Below are 11,960 nucleotides of genomic sequence, written 5' to 3' on the forward strand. Positions count from 1 at the left end.
CAGATGGGTGTCCTGGCTGTGGACGGCACCTCGCTTCGTGACACCTTCCTGCCTGTACCCCGCACGCGCCTCGACGTGCTGAATAATCGCCTACCCGTCATTGCCGCCAAGCGCAACAAGAAGCTCATGGAGGAGATCCACCAAGCGCTTCACCGTCTTGAGTCCTCCCCTGCGCAAACCCTCGAATACGTGGACACAATCTCCTTCCTCGATGGCGTTCAAGATCTCCTTGTTCGTCTCGAGGTGGATATTAAAACCGTCTCGGACATGTTTGACCTTGTGCATCGCTACGAAATTCCCGCGCCCCCTGAGGCTCTAGCCGAGTTTGAAACCGCCAAGGCTAACATTATTCGCCTTCGCGAAGCAGTGCGCGAGGGCCTGGATACGCGCTCCAAGCGCGTCGAGGAGTTCTGTGTCGTCTTGGATAAGGACATCTCCCTGCTGGGCGAGCGCGTCCTTGAAGTGCACCAACAGTCCCTGGACGAGCGCATCCTCGATGCCAAGGCGGAGCTGTCCGAAATCTTGCAGGTCACTCAGCAGCTTCACGATCAAATGGAGGCCTTGCAAGCACAGGCAGCACAGTACAAGAGTTACCAAAAGCAATTTCGCGTTGAGGTCACCAAATTCACCGCGCTTGAGGAAACACACGCCGAGGTGCGCTCCCGCAAGGCCCTGTGGGATACCGTGCAAGAATGGCAAGAACTCGAGGCAGCATGGGCCGATGCCAGCTTTCTGGCCATGGATCCGGAGGAAGTGACCAATACGGTGACGCGCGTCGCCAAGAGTGCCTTCCAGCTCAACAAGACACTGCCGCCCAACGACGTGGTACCACAACTCCAACTGAGCATTGATCACATGAAAGCCAAGCTTCCTGTCATCAACGACCTGCGTAACCCGGCCCTCATGCCTCGGCACTGGGAACGCATCAACGAGATTGTCGGCACACCCCTTCCACAAGACGAGTCCCTCACCCTTGGTCTGCTCAACGAGCTCGAGGTTTGGCAACACGCGGAGGCCTTGGGCGAGGTATCAGCCGCTGCATCCTCCGAGGCCTCGCTTGAGCTCATGCTCAAAAAGGTCGAGGACGCCTGGAAGTCGACGGACCTGCCCGTTGTGCCCTTCCGTGATAGCAAGGACGTGTTTATCCTCGGTGGCCTGGATGACATCCAGGTGCTCCTCGACGACTCCACCGTCAACATGGCAACCATTGCCGGCTCGCGCTACGTAGGCCCCATCAAGCCCCGCGTTGATGAGTGGCAGAGCTCATTGCAACTCTTTGCTCAAACGCTGGAGGAATGGCTTGTCTGCCAGCGTTCTTGGCTCTACCTTGAGAGCATCTTCAGTGCCCCCGATATCCAGCGCCAGCTGCCTGCCGAGGCTAAAATGTTTCAGGAAGTGGACAAATCCTTCAAGGAGGCTATGCGAAAAACCGCGGCGCTGCCCAACGCCATCCGTGCTGGTTGCACCCCGGGTTTTCTGGCCATGTTTCAGCGCAACAATCAGCTGCTCGATGAGATTCAAAAGTGTCTTGAAGACTACCTCGAGAGCAAGCGCATGGTCTTCAGCCGCTTCTTCTTCCTCTCCAACGATGAGCTATTGGAAATTTTGTCGCAGACCAAGAACCCTCAGGCCGTGCAGCCCCACATGCGCAAGTGCTTCGATGCGATTCAAAAGCTCGAGTTTGGTCAACCGGGTAAAACGGCCAATGACATCTTGGCCATGATCTCACCCGAGGGTGAGCGCGTGGGCTTTGATAAGGGCCTCAAGGCCCGCGGCAATGTCGAGGTTTGGCTCTGCAGCGTTGAGGAAGCCATGGTCAAGTCGCTCTATAAGGCGACCAAGGAAGCCATTGTGGACTACAGTAAGCGCCCGCGCCCTGAATGGGTGGGAGCGCATCCAAGCCAGGTGGTCATCAGCGTATCACAGGTAAGATTTCCCCAAGTTCCTTTCAAAAAGCCGTGTCCGAGTCTTGCTCACGGTGGCAGCCTCATCGCGCGTCGTTGCGTTGCCCCGCTGCTTAGATTATGTGGTGCCAGGCCGTCATAGAGGCCATTCGTGCCGCGAACCCGGCCGAAGCACTCAAAGCATATGAAGGGACATGTATTGCTCAGCTGGCCGAACTGGCCTCAATGGCGCGCCAAAGCATCCCGAAGCTGTTTCGCAAGGTTTTGGGTGCTCTCATCACCATCGATGTGCATGCTCGCGACAACGTCACAGCCCTATGCGAGGCCGGCGTAACCTCCGTCGACGTATGTAACCCGCTCACGCACAACCGCGGTGAGCTGCACTGCATTCTCACACACGACATGCTTGACAGGACTTTGAATGGGCGCGGCAGCTACGCTACTACTGGGAAGACGACGTGGACGATCTGGTCGTGCGCATGTCCAACTCGCGCTACGTCTATGCTTATGAATATCTCGGCGCAAGCATGCGCCTGGTCATTACACCCTTGACCGACCGCTGCTACCTGTGCTTGATGGGTGCACTTCAATTGGACTTGGGCGGTGCCCCTGCTGGCCCCGCCGGTACGGGCAAAACCGAGACGACCAAGGACATGGCCAAGGTTCGATGCTGCTTCTCTTTATTCTTGGCTGGTCTCTCGTGGCCTTCTTTGCTTTCTGGACATATCACACCTAGTTCTCGCTCACTTGGCATGTCATGGACGCGCTCGCATGCGGACTTTATCTTATTCTTTTCTTGGCTAGGCGGTGGGCACGCAGTGTGTGGTCTTCAACTGCTCAGAGGGCCTGGATTACAAGATGATGGGCAAATTTTTCAGCGGTCTGGCACAATCGGGGGCCTGGTGCTGCTTTGACGAGTTTAATCGTATCGATATTGAGGTCAGATTTGACGGTCATTCTCATTTTTTTTTTTTTTTTTTGCCTGTTGATGCCATTCGCTACCCCATGGCAAATGTTTCAGCTTTGCTGGTAAATGCCCCACCTCTCATTTGATCGGGGTTTTAACTCTTTGGACAGGTATTGTCGGTGATTGCTCAGCAATTGCTGACTATTCGCAACGCCAAAGCCGCCAAGCTTGCACGCTTCATGTTTGAGGGTCGCGAGATCCGTCTCATCCCCAAGTGTGCCGCCTTCATCACCATGAACCCGGGCTATGCTGGTCGTACCGAGCTGCCCGACAACCTTAAGGTCAGCCTCAACAGCGGCTGGGGCTGCCGTCGACTTTGTGTCTCTCACCCAATCAAGGCTGCCTCTCTCACATGACTCATGACTCTACCCCTTGATGATTTGAACGTCTCTGCCCACTTGCAGGCTCTCTTCCGTCCGTTTGCCATGATGGTACCCGATTACGGCCTGATTGCGGAGGTGATTCTCTTTTCCGAGGGCTTCGAAGACCCGCGCAATTTGGCTCGCAAGATGACCCAAATGTACAAGCTGTGCTCCGAGCAACTTTCCCAGCAAGACCACTATGACTTTGGTATGCGAGCCGTCAAGTCCGTGCTGGTTATGGCCGGTGCGCTCAAGCGCTCGCGGGTTGGACAAAGCGAAGCAACCGTTTTGTTGACAGCCCTGCGTGATTCCAATCTACCCAAGTTCTTGGCCGAGGATGTGGCTCTGTTCAAGGCCATTTTGTCCGATCTGTTTCCCGGGGTGGAACTTCCCGAGCACGATTATGGCCGCTTGCAAGAAGTCATCGAGGGTTGCATTGTTTCGCGAGGCCTTCAGAAGGAGGAGTCGCAGGTCCGCAAAATCATCCAGCTATACGAGACCATGGTGGTGCGTCATGGTGTGATGCTGGTTGGCCCCACTGGTGGTGGCAAAACCACAAGCTACCAGGTCCTGGCAGATACGCTGACGCAGCTGCACGAGGCCGGCGTCGAGCACGCCGACTATCAACCCGTGCACACCTATGTTCTCAACCCCAAAGCTATCTCCATGGGTGAGCTGTACGGTGAAGTGGACCCGGCTACCACCGAGTGGCACGATGGTCTCATGGCCACGCTTGTGCGTCAATGTGTGGCCGAAACCAACAGCGATCACCGCTGGATCGTCTGCGACGGCCCCGTCGATGCCCTGTGGATCGAAAACATGAACACGGTGCTCGATGACAACAAGATGCTTTGCCTGGCCAATTCAGAGCGCATCAAGCTTACCCCACACATGCACATGCTCTTCGAGGTGCAAGACCTGGCCGTCGCTTCCCCGGCCACCGTCTCGCGCTGTGGCATGGTCTACGTTGATCCCTTGGAACTGGGCTGGCGCCCCTTCTTTGGCACCTGGCTCGTGTCTCTGCCACCAGCCGTGTACCCGGTGCTGCGCGAGCTCCTGCGTGAACTCTTCGAGGAACACGTCGATCCCGTGCTACATGAGGTGCACAAGCATCTCAAGCAAGTTATGCCGCAGGTCACGGCTGGCAAGGTGGCCTCACTGTGTTACCTTTTGCAGTCGTTGCTGCTTGAGCATGAGGCCCTGTTCCCTGCGCCAGGAGTATCTGAAGCGGCAGAGGCCGCGCCAGAAGTGCCCGAGGCTCAGCGCGCCACTATTGTCAACCTCTTCTTCTTTGCACTTGTTTGGGCTTTGGGTGGGAACCTGGTTGACAAGGACCTGGATGCCTTTGACTCGATTGCACGAGAACAGTTTGAGGGCGTGCGAGAGCTGCGTGTTCCCAACGCGGGGAGCGTGTACGACTACTATGTGGCATCACACGAGGGCCACGCCATGCTCGAGAACTGGGATAAGCAAGTGCCCGCGTTCACGTACCGCGACGACGTGCCGTTTTTCGAAATGCTGGTCCCTACCAGCACGACAGTCAAGTTTGCCACCTTCATGCGCCTGTACACGCGCCTGGACCGTTCCGTCCTCTTCACTGGTACGACAGGCGTGGGCAAGTCCGTTGTAGCTCAGAGCTTCTTAGACTCGGCAGAGCGTGGGGGTCAGGTGGTTCCGGTCATGGTCAACTTTTCGGCGCAAACAACGAGCAAGCGCACGCAGGCTCTCATTGAGAGCAAGCTGGAGAAGAAGCGCAAGACGCTTCTGGGAGCCCCTGCAGGCAAGAAGATTCTCATCTTTGTGGACGATGTCAATATGCCCAAGCTGGAAACGTACGGTGCCTCGCCGCCCCTCGAGCTGCTGCGCCAGTTTCAAGACTTTCGCGGGTTTTATGACCGTGAAAAGCTTTTTTGGAAGGACATTCAGGATGTCACGCTGATCGCTGGCTGCGCTCCTCCTGGAGGCGGGCGCAATCCCATTACCCCTCGCCTGCTGCGCCACTTTGCCATGCTGAGCATTCCATCACCAGACGAAAAGACGCTCAAGAGTATTTTCACGCAAATTGCCAGTGGTTTCTTTACCACGGCCGGCTTCAGCAAGCCCATTATTCGTGCTGCTGAAAACATTGTGAATGCGGCTGTCGGCATCTATCACCGCATGAGCACCGACCTCCTGCCCACGCCAGCCAAATCGCACTACGTTTTCAATTTGCGTGATCTTTCCAAGTGCATGCAGGGCATTCTGCAAGCTGACCCCTCCAGCTTCCGTGAAGTGGATCACATCTTTGACCTTTTCTGCCACGAGACGATGCGTGTCTTCCACGATCGCCTCATCAATGCCGAGGACAAGACCTATTTTGTGCAGATCCTTGCCGAGATGAGCTCAAAGCACTTTAGCAAGGTACGTTGATCCAACGTTGTAAACTGTTGCGATTCGGGGATGGGATATGCGGAGTGTTGAGGGCGGAAGTGTTGGAATTTCAAAAGGGGGCGGGGGGGGGTATCAAGTTGTCGTTACACCTGCGTTCAAAACCCTCGTTGACGCGCGCTTGCCTGGCTGTGTCTCTTCTCTTCCTCTTTGCTCACCTGTGGGAATGAATGTGCACGTGTGTGTGGCAGTCTATCGATGTCGAGGAGATGGAGCAGAATCCACCCCTCTTTGGCGATTTTATGAAGATTGGAGCACCAAAGGAGGACCGCGCCTATGAGGCGCTTGATAAGACCAAGGTAGGCTGCCCCGACCAGTTTTCGACCTCATGTGCTTGCCTGTGATCCCTGGCACTCATTTGAGCGCTTTCTTTGGGGGTCGGGGGCACATTTATTCAGGTGGCCAAGGTGCTTGAGGAGTACCTTGATGACTTCAATCTGAGCTCGTCCAAAGAGATGAAGCTGGTCTTTTTTGGCGATGCCATCCAACATGTGACGCGCATCGCACGCATCCTACGCCAGCCACGTGGCAACGCACTGCTTGTGGGTGTGGGCGGAACCGGCAAGCAATCGCTCACACGCATGGCGTGTCACATGTCCGGCTTCAAGTGCTTCCAGATTGAGATCACTCGAGGCTATGGCTACAATGAGTTTAGGGAAGATCTCAAGCAGCTCTACGAGCTTGCGGGTTCGAAGGGCCAGGACACCGTCTTTCTCTTCACCGATACCCAAATTGTGGTGGAAGAGTTTTTGGAAGACATCAACAACATGCTCAACTCTGGTGAGGTGCCCAACTTGATCGAGAACGATGAGATGGAGAAGTTCTTGCAGCCAGTCCGACCTTTGGCGCGCGCCGCGGGCATTTCCGAGTCCCGTGATGCCGTGTACCAGTACTTTATCAACCGCGTCCGTGATAAGCTGCACATTGTGTTGGGCATGAGCCCCGTGGGTGACGCCTTCCGATCGCGCTGCCGCATGTTTCCCTCCATCGTCAATTGCTGCACCATCGACTGGTTCACCGAGTGGCCCCGCGAGGCCCTTCTCGGCGTGTCTCGTCGCTTCTTTGAGTTTGTGGACCTCGGCGAAGAGGAGCTGAAGAACAAGGTTTCTCAAATGTGCGTCGAGATTCACACAAGCGTACGCGACATGGCCGAACGCTTCTACGAAGAGCTGCGTCGCAAGTATTATACCACGCCGACGAGTTACCTCGAGCTCATCAACTTGTACACCAGCATGTTGGACACCAAGAAGCGAGAGCTAGTGCTGCAACGCGACCGCTTCCAAACGGGCTTGGACAAGCTTGGGGAGACCAACGAACTGGTCGACAACATGCAGAAGCAGCTTACCATGCTCGAGCCCGTGCTGAAGGAAAAGTCCGAGGCAACCTCCAAGCTCATGGAGAAGCTGAAGGTGGACCAGGCCGCAGCCGATGAGGTCCGCAGTGTCGTCCAGGCGGAGGAAGCTGTGGCAAAGGAAAAGGCCAACAAGACCGAGGCCATTAAGGCGGATGCCCAAGCCGACTTGGACGAAGCCCTGCCTGCACTTGACGCGGCAGTCAAGGCTTTGGAGGCCTTGGAGAAGAAGGACGTGCAGGAGGTCAAGGTTTTCACCACTCCTCCGCCCCTGGTCCAGGTTGTGATGGAGTCGGTGTGCATCCTTTTCGGTCGTAAGGCTGACTGGAAGACGGCCAAGGGCCTGCTGGGTGAGAGCGATATTCTGAACCAGATGCGCACCTTTGACAAGGATGGGATCACGGACAAGACAATCAAGAAGCTCAAGCCTTACATTGAGAACGAGGACTTTGTGCCAGAGAAGGTTGAAAAGGTCTCCAAGGCATGTACATCCATGTGCATGTGGGTGCGCGCCATGGATCTTTACGCCCGCGTCTATCGCACAGTCGAGCCCAAACGGCAGAAGCTGGCCGAGGCGCAGGCCGCCCTGGACGAGACCATGGCCGCACTGCGTGAGAAGCAGGGCCGTCTCGCTGAGGTTGAGGGTCAGATTGCAGAGCTGCAACGCACCTACAAGGAGAGCGTCGATGCTAAGCAAGACTTGGAACGACAAAAGGCTCAGACGGCGGGCCGCCTCGAGCGCGCCGACAAGCTCACCATGGCCCTTGGTAGTGAACAGGTCCGTTGGGCTGAGACGGTCAAGATGTACGACCAGCAAGTGCATGACGTGGTTGGCAACGTATTTCTTGCCGCGGCCTGCGTGGCCTACTTTGGGGCGTTTACGTCCACATACCGTACGGAGCTGGTGGAGAAGTGGGTGGCCCAGTGCCAAGCGCTGGGTATTCCCGTGTCCGAGGGCTTTCAGCTCGCCGACGTTTTGTCCACGCCGTACCAAATTCGCGAGTGGAACACTGCAGGCTTGCCGCGCGATCAATTATCCACCGAAAACGCCGTCCTTGTGACCTGTGGGCGGCGTTGGCCCTTGATGATTGACCCCCAGGATCAAGCAAACCGCTGGATCCGCCAGATGGAGGCTCGCAACGGGTTGCAGATCATCAAGCTGACAGACCCCAACTTTTTGCGCACGCTAGAAAACGCCATTCGGATTGGCCAACCTGTGCTGCTGGAGGAGGTCGGAGAGACGCTGGATCCTTCCTTGGAGCCCGTGCTGCTGAAGCAGACGTTCAAGCAGGGCGGCCGCACTCTGATTCGCCTGGGCGACAGCGATGTCGACTACGACAAGAACTTTCGCTTCTACATGACGAGCAAGATGGCCAACCCGCACTACTTGCCCGAGATTTGCATCAAGGTCACGATCATCAACTTTACGGTCACGCGCCTGGGTCTTGAAGACCAGCTGCTGGCAGACGTTGTGCGACTGGAGCGACCTGACCTGGAAGAGAAGCGCACAAAGCTGATTGTGCAAATCAACAATGACCGCAATCAGCTCAAGCTCATTGAGGATGAGATCTTGAAGCTTCTCTTCAACTCGGAAGGTAACATTCTGGACAACGAGCGCCTGATTGATACTTTGCAAAACTCCAAGGTGACCTCGACCGCCATTGGCGAGCGATTGGAACAGGCAGAGCGCACCGAAGCCAGCATCACCGAGGCACGCGAGCGCTACCGCCCGGTGGCTCTGCGTGGCTCGGTCCTGTTCTTTGTAATTGCTGATATGTCGAGCATTGACCCGATGTATCAATACTCTCTCGAATACTTCAAGCAGCTCTTTGTGCAATGCATCACCGACAGCGAGAAGAACCCGGAGTTGGAAAAGCGGCTGATCAACATTATCGACTACGCCACCCTCAACATCTTTACAAACATTTCCCGCGGTCTTTTTGAGCGCCATAAGCTGATGTTCAGCTTTATGCTCTGCATCGAAGTTCTCAAGACCGCCGGCACTGTGACTGTGCACGAGTGGGATTACTTCTTGCGGGGCGCCATGGTTTCAGAGCGCGAGCGGCCTGCGGCGCCCGCCGTGGACTGGCTGGCGCCTGCCGTGTGGACGGCGCTGTGCGATCTTGAACATGAGTTTCCAGAGCGCTTTGCCGGCATTACGACAGATGCGGGCGCCGCCCCTCTGACCGTCACTCTGGGTGACGTGACGGTGCGGCCAAGCCCTGCGGGGGCGTTTGCAAAGGACGTGACTTGCCGCGTGGACTGGAACGTTCACCTCACGAGCTTTGAAAAGCTCCTGCTCATCAAGACGCTGGCCATGGACCGGGTAACGGAGGGCGTGGCGGCCTTTGTTACAACCGAGTTTGGCAACGCTTTCGTCGAGAGCCCGCCAGTGGAAATGGCAACCCTCTACCGTGACATGACGGCGACGGTCCCGCTTATCTTCGTGCTCTCCGTGGGATCGGATCCCATGGCGTCATTCTTGCGCTTTGCCAAGGAGCGCAACTACACTGATCGCGTTCACGCCATTTCCCTGGGCCAAGGCCAGGGCCCCGTTGCAGAAAAACTGATTGAGAAGGCGGTCACCAGCGGCGATTGGGTCTTCTTACAGAATTGCCACCTGGCCCAATCCTGGATGACCCGCATGGAGATGGTCATCAAGAATTTGGCCGATCCCAAAGCCAGCGTGCACGAAGACTTTCGGCTGTTCCTCAGCTCGGCGCCATGCACGTTCTTTCCCGTGAGTGTGCTGCAAAACAGCGTCAAGGTGACCAACGAACCACCCAAGGGCTTACGCGCCAATCTGCGGCGCGCCTTTGCGGGCATTCAGCGCGACTTTTTCGAGGAACATGTGCTGGGGCAAGATTGGCGTAAGCTTATCTTTGGACTGTGTTTCTTCCACGCCATCATCCAGGAGCGGAAGAAGTTTGGTCCGCTGGGTTGGAACATTCGCTACGAGTTCAACGCGTCGGACCGTGAGTGTGCCCTGGAAAATCTGCGCATTTTCCTTGCCGACGGGCACGTGCCCTGGAACGCCCTGTTCTTTATCACCAGCGACATCACGTACGGCGGTCGCGTCACGGATCGCTGGGATGAGCGGTGCTTGTCGACCATCTTGAAGCGCTTCTTCCGCCCGAACGCGTTGGATGCAGACTACAAGTACTCAGAGTCGGGCGTGTATTTTGCGCCTGCGGTGGACACGCTGGAGGAGGTGCAGGCGTACATTGACCGGCTGCCATTTAGCGATCCCCCGGAAATTTTTGGCATGCACGACAACGCCAACATTGCCTTTCAGTCGCAGGATGCCAACGTGATGTTGCGCACCATTTTGGACGTGCAGCCGCGCATGTCCACAAGTGGCGCAGGCCACACGCCAGACGACGTCGTGTATGAGTTGGCCGAAAGCATTGAAGCCAAGCTGCCGTCAGCACTGCTGGATCTGGATGAGGCCAAGGAGGGCACTTTCAACCTGGATCCGCAGGGCCGCGTCAAATCCTTGAGCACGGTGCTGCGCCAAGAAGTGGATCGCTTCAACCGATTGCTCCAGGTCCTTTGGCCATGCTTGCGTGACGTCAAGCGCGCCATCAAGGGCTTTGTGGTCATGAGTGCGGAGCTAGAGGAGGTCTACAAGAGCTTTTTGAAAAACGAAGTGCCCGCGATGTGGGAGAATGCGGCATATCCGTCACTCAAGCCTCTGGGCGCGTGGGTGCGCGATCTGTGTTTGCGTCTGGAGTTTGTTTCGCATTGGCTGACCAAGGGCAAGCCAAAGTCGTTCTGGCTTTCAGGCTTTTTCTTCCCTCAGGTCAGTGATCGGTCCCTCGAAAAAAGGTGGCGGGCCCCGTGTCCTTGTGCGTCGTTTCTGATTGGTTTCCTAGACTCATATATCGCAAATTGGTACTTGTTGTGTCTGAATGGGTGACTGCAGGGGTTCTTGACTGGCACGCTGCAAACGCACGCGCGAAAATACAATCTGCCCATCGATACCCTGAGCTTCCAGTTCAAGGTGCATAATGAACAGTACATTCACCAAGACAGCCCCGGCGAAGAAGCAGCAGCACAGGCTGTCGAGGACGGCGTGCTGGTGCATGGGGTGTTTATGGATGGTGAGTGGTCTTCCGCAAGCCCACCTTTGATTTGTTCTTGTCATGTCGTGCCGGACTTTGAGCCTGTCTTGATAACTCACGCCACTGCTGCTTGTTCCCGCTTGACCTTCGGAGTAGCGTTCCGCTGGGACGACGATGCAGGATGCGTAGCAGACTCATTGCCGGGACAAATGAAGGCCTACTTGCCCCTCATGCACATGGTGCCAGCCCAGAACTTCACGCCGCCAGCGGAGGACTACATTGCACCGCTGTACAAGACATCTGTGCGCGCGGGTGTGCTCTCAACGACGGGCCACTCTACCAACTTTGTTGTGGCTGTGCACCTACCCGCCAAGCAGTCACGCGACTACTGGGTTTCCAAGGGTGCAGCCTTGCTTTGCCAGCCCGAATGAGCGTATGCCAAGCCTGGCCGACTGCATACTGTAGCTGTGATGATGTGTTTTGTTGTTTGTTTTTTTTGGTGCTTGTATTTGCGACGGTCATCAAGTGTTGCACACGGAGCTTGAGTGAGGCGATGGTGAGGTGAGGGTTGTTGCTGGCCCTTAAATAAGCCTCTTGTCTTTGTTGTTCGATCACGAGCACACGTGCGCGCGCGCCCGTGGCGCTAGGTTTTGACCTCTTGGGTCGCATCAGCTTGTCAATGGGCCTTACTTCAGGCCTCTTGTTATGTTTGGGTCGATTGTGTGACTTGTACTCCAGACACTTTGGCTGGATGAATCAATAATGGAACTTTGGTTGGCACGTTTGCATGTTTTCATCCAAAGCTACGAAACGGAAAACAGGGGCGGGCTTTGGGACATCTGAAAACGGGTGTCATGGGCATCAATTATTATGCACGTTAAGGTT

General features: G+C 56.1%; 1 protein-coding gene across 1 annotated transcript; it reads left to right on the forward strand.

Moving 5' to 3' along the window:
* Positions 1 to 3: 3 nt before the first annotated feature.
* MONBRDRAFT_36422 (uncharacterized protein) lies at positions 4 to 11,848 on the forward strand (the record flags this gene model as incomplete). The annotated part of the gene is made up of 11 exons (XM_001744138.1): positions 4 to 1,785; positions 1,843 to 1,926; positions 2,022 to 2,249; positions 2,318 to 2,566; positions 2,709 to 2,843; positions 2,982 to 3,152; positions 3,276 to 5,633; positions 5,852 to 5,959; positions 6,059 to 10,813; positions 10,937 to 11,114; positions 11,232 to 11,848. The coding sequence occupies 11 exons, from the start codon at positions 4 to 6 to the stop codon at positions 11,504 to 11,506; spliced, it is 10,323 nt and encodes a 3,440-aa protein (XP_001744190.1). The 3' UTR covers positions 11,507 to 11,848.
* Between the last annotated feature and the right edge of the window lie 112 nt (positions 11,849 to 11,960).

The sequence above is a fragment of the Monosiga brevicollis genome, genomic scaffold (assembly GCF_000002865.3).
Source record: "Monosiga brevicollis MX1 MONBRscaffold_5 genomic scaffold, whole genome shotgun sequence".
NCBI classification, from domain to species: domain Eukaryota; class Choanoflagellata; order Craspedida; family Salpingoecidae; genus Monosiga; species Monosiga brevicollis.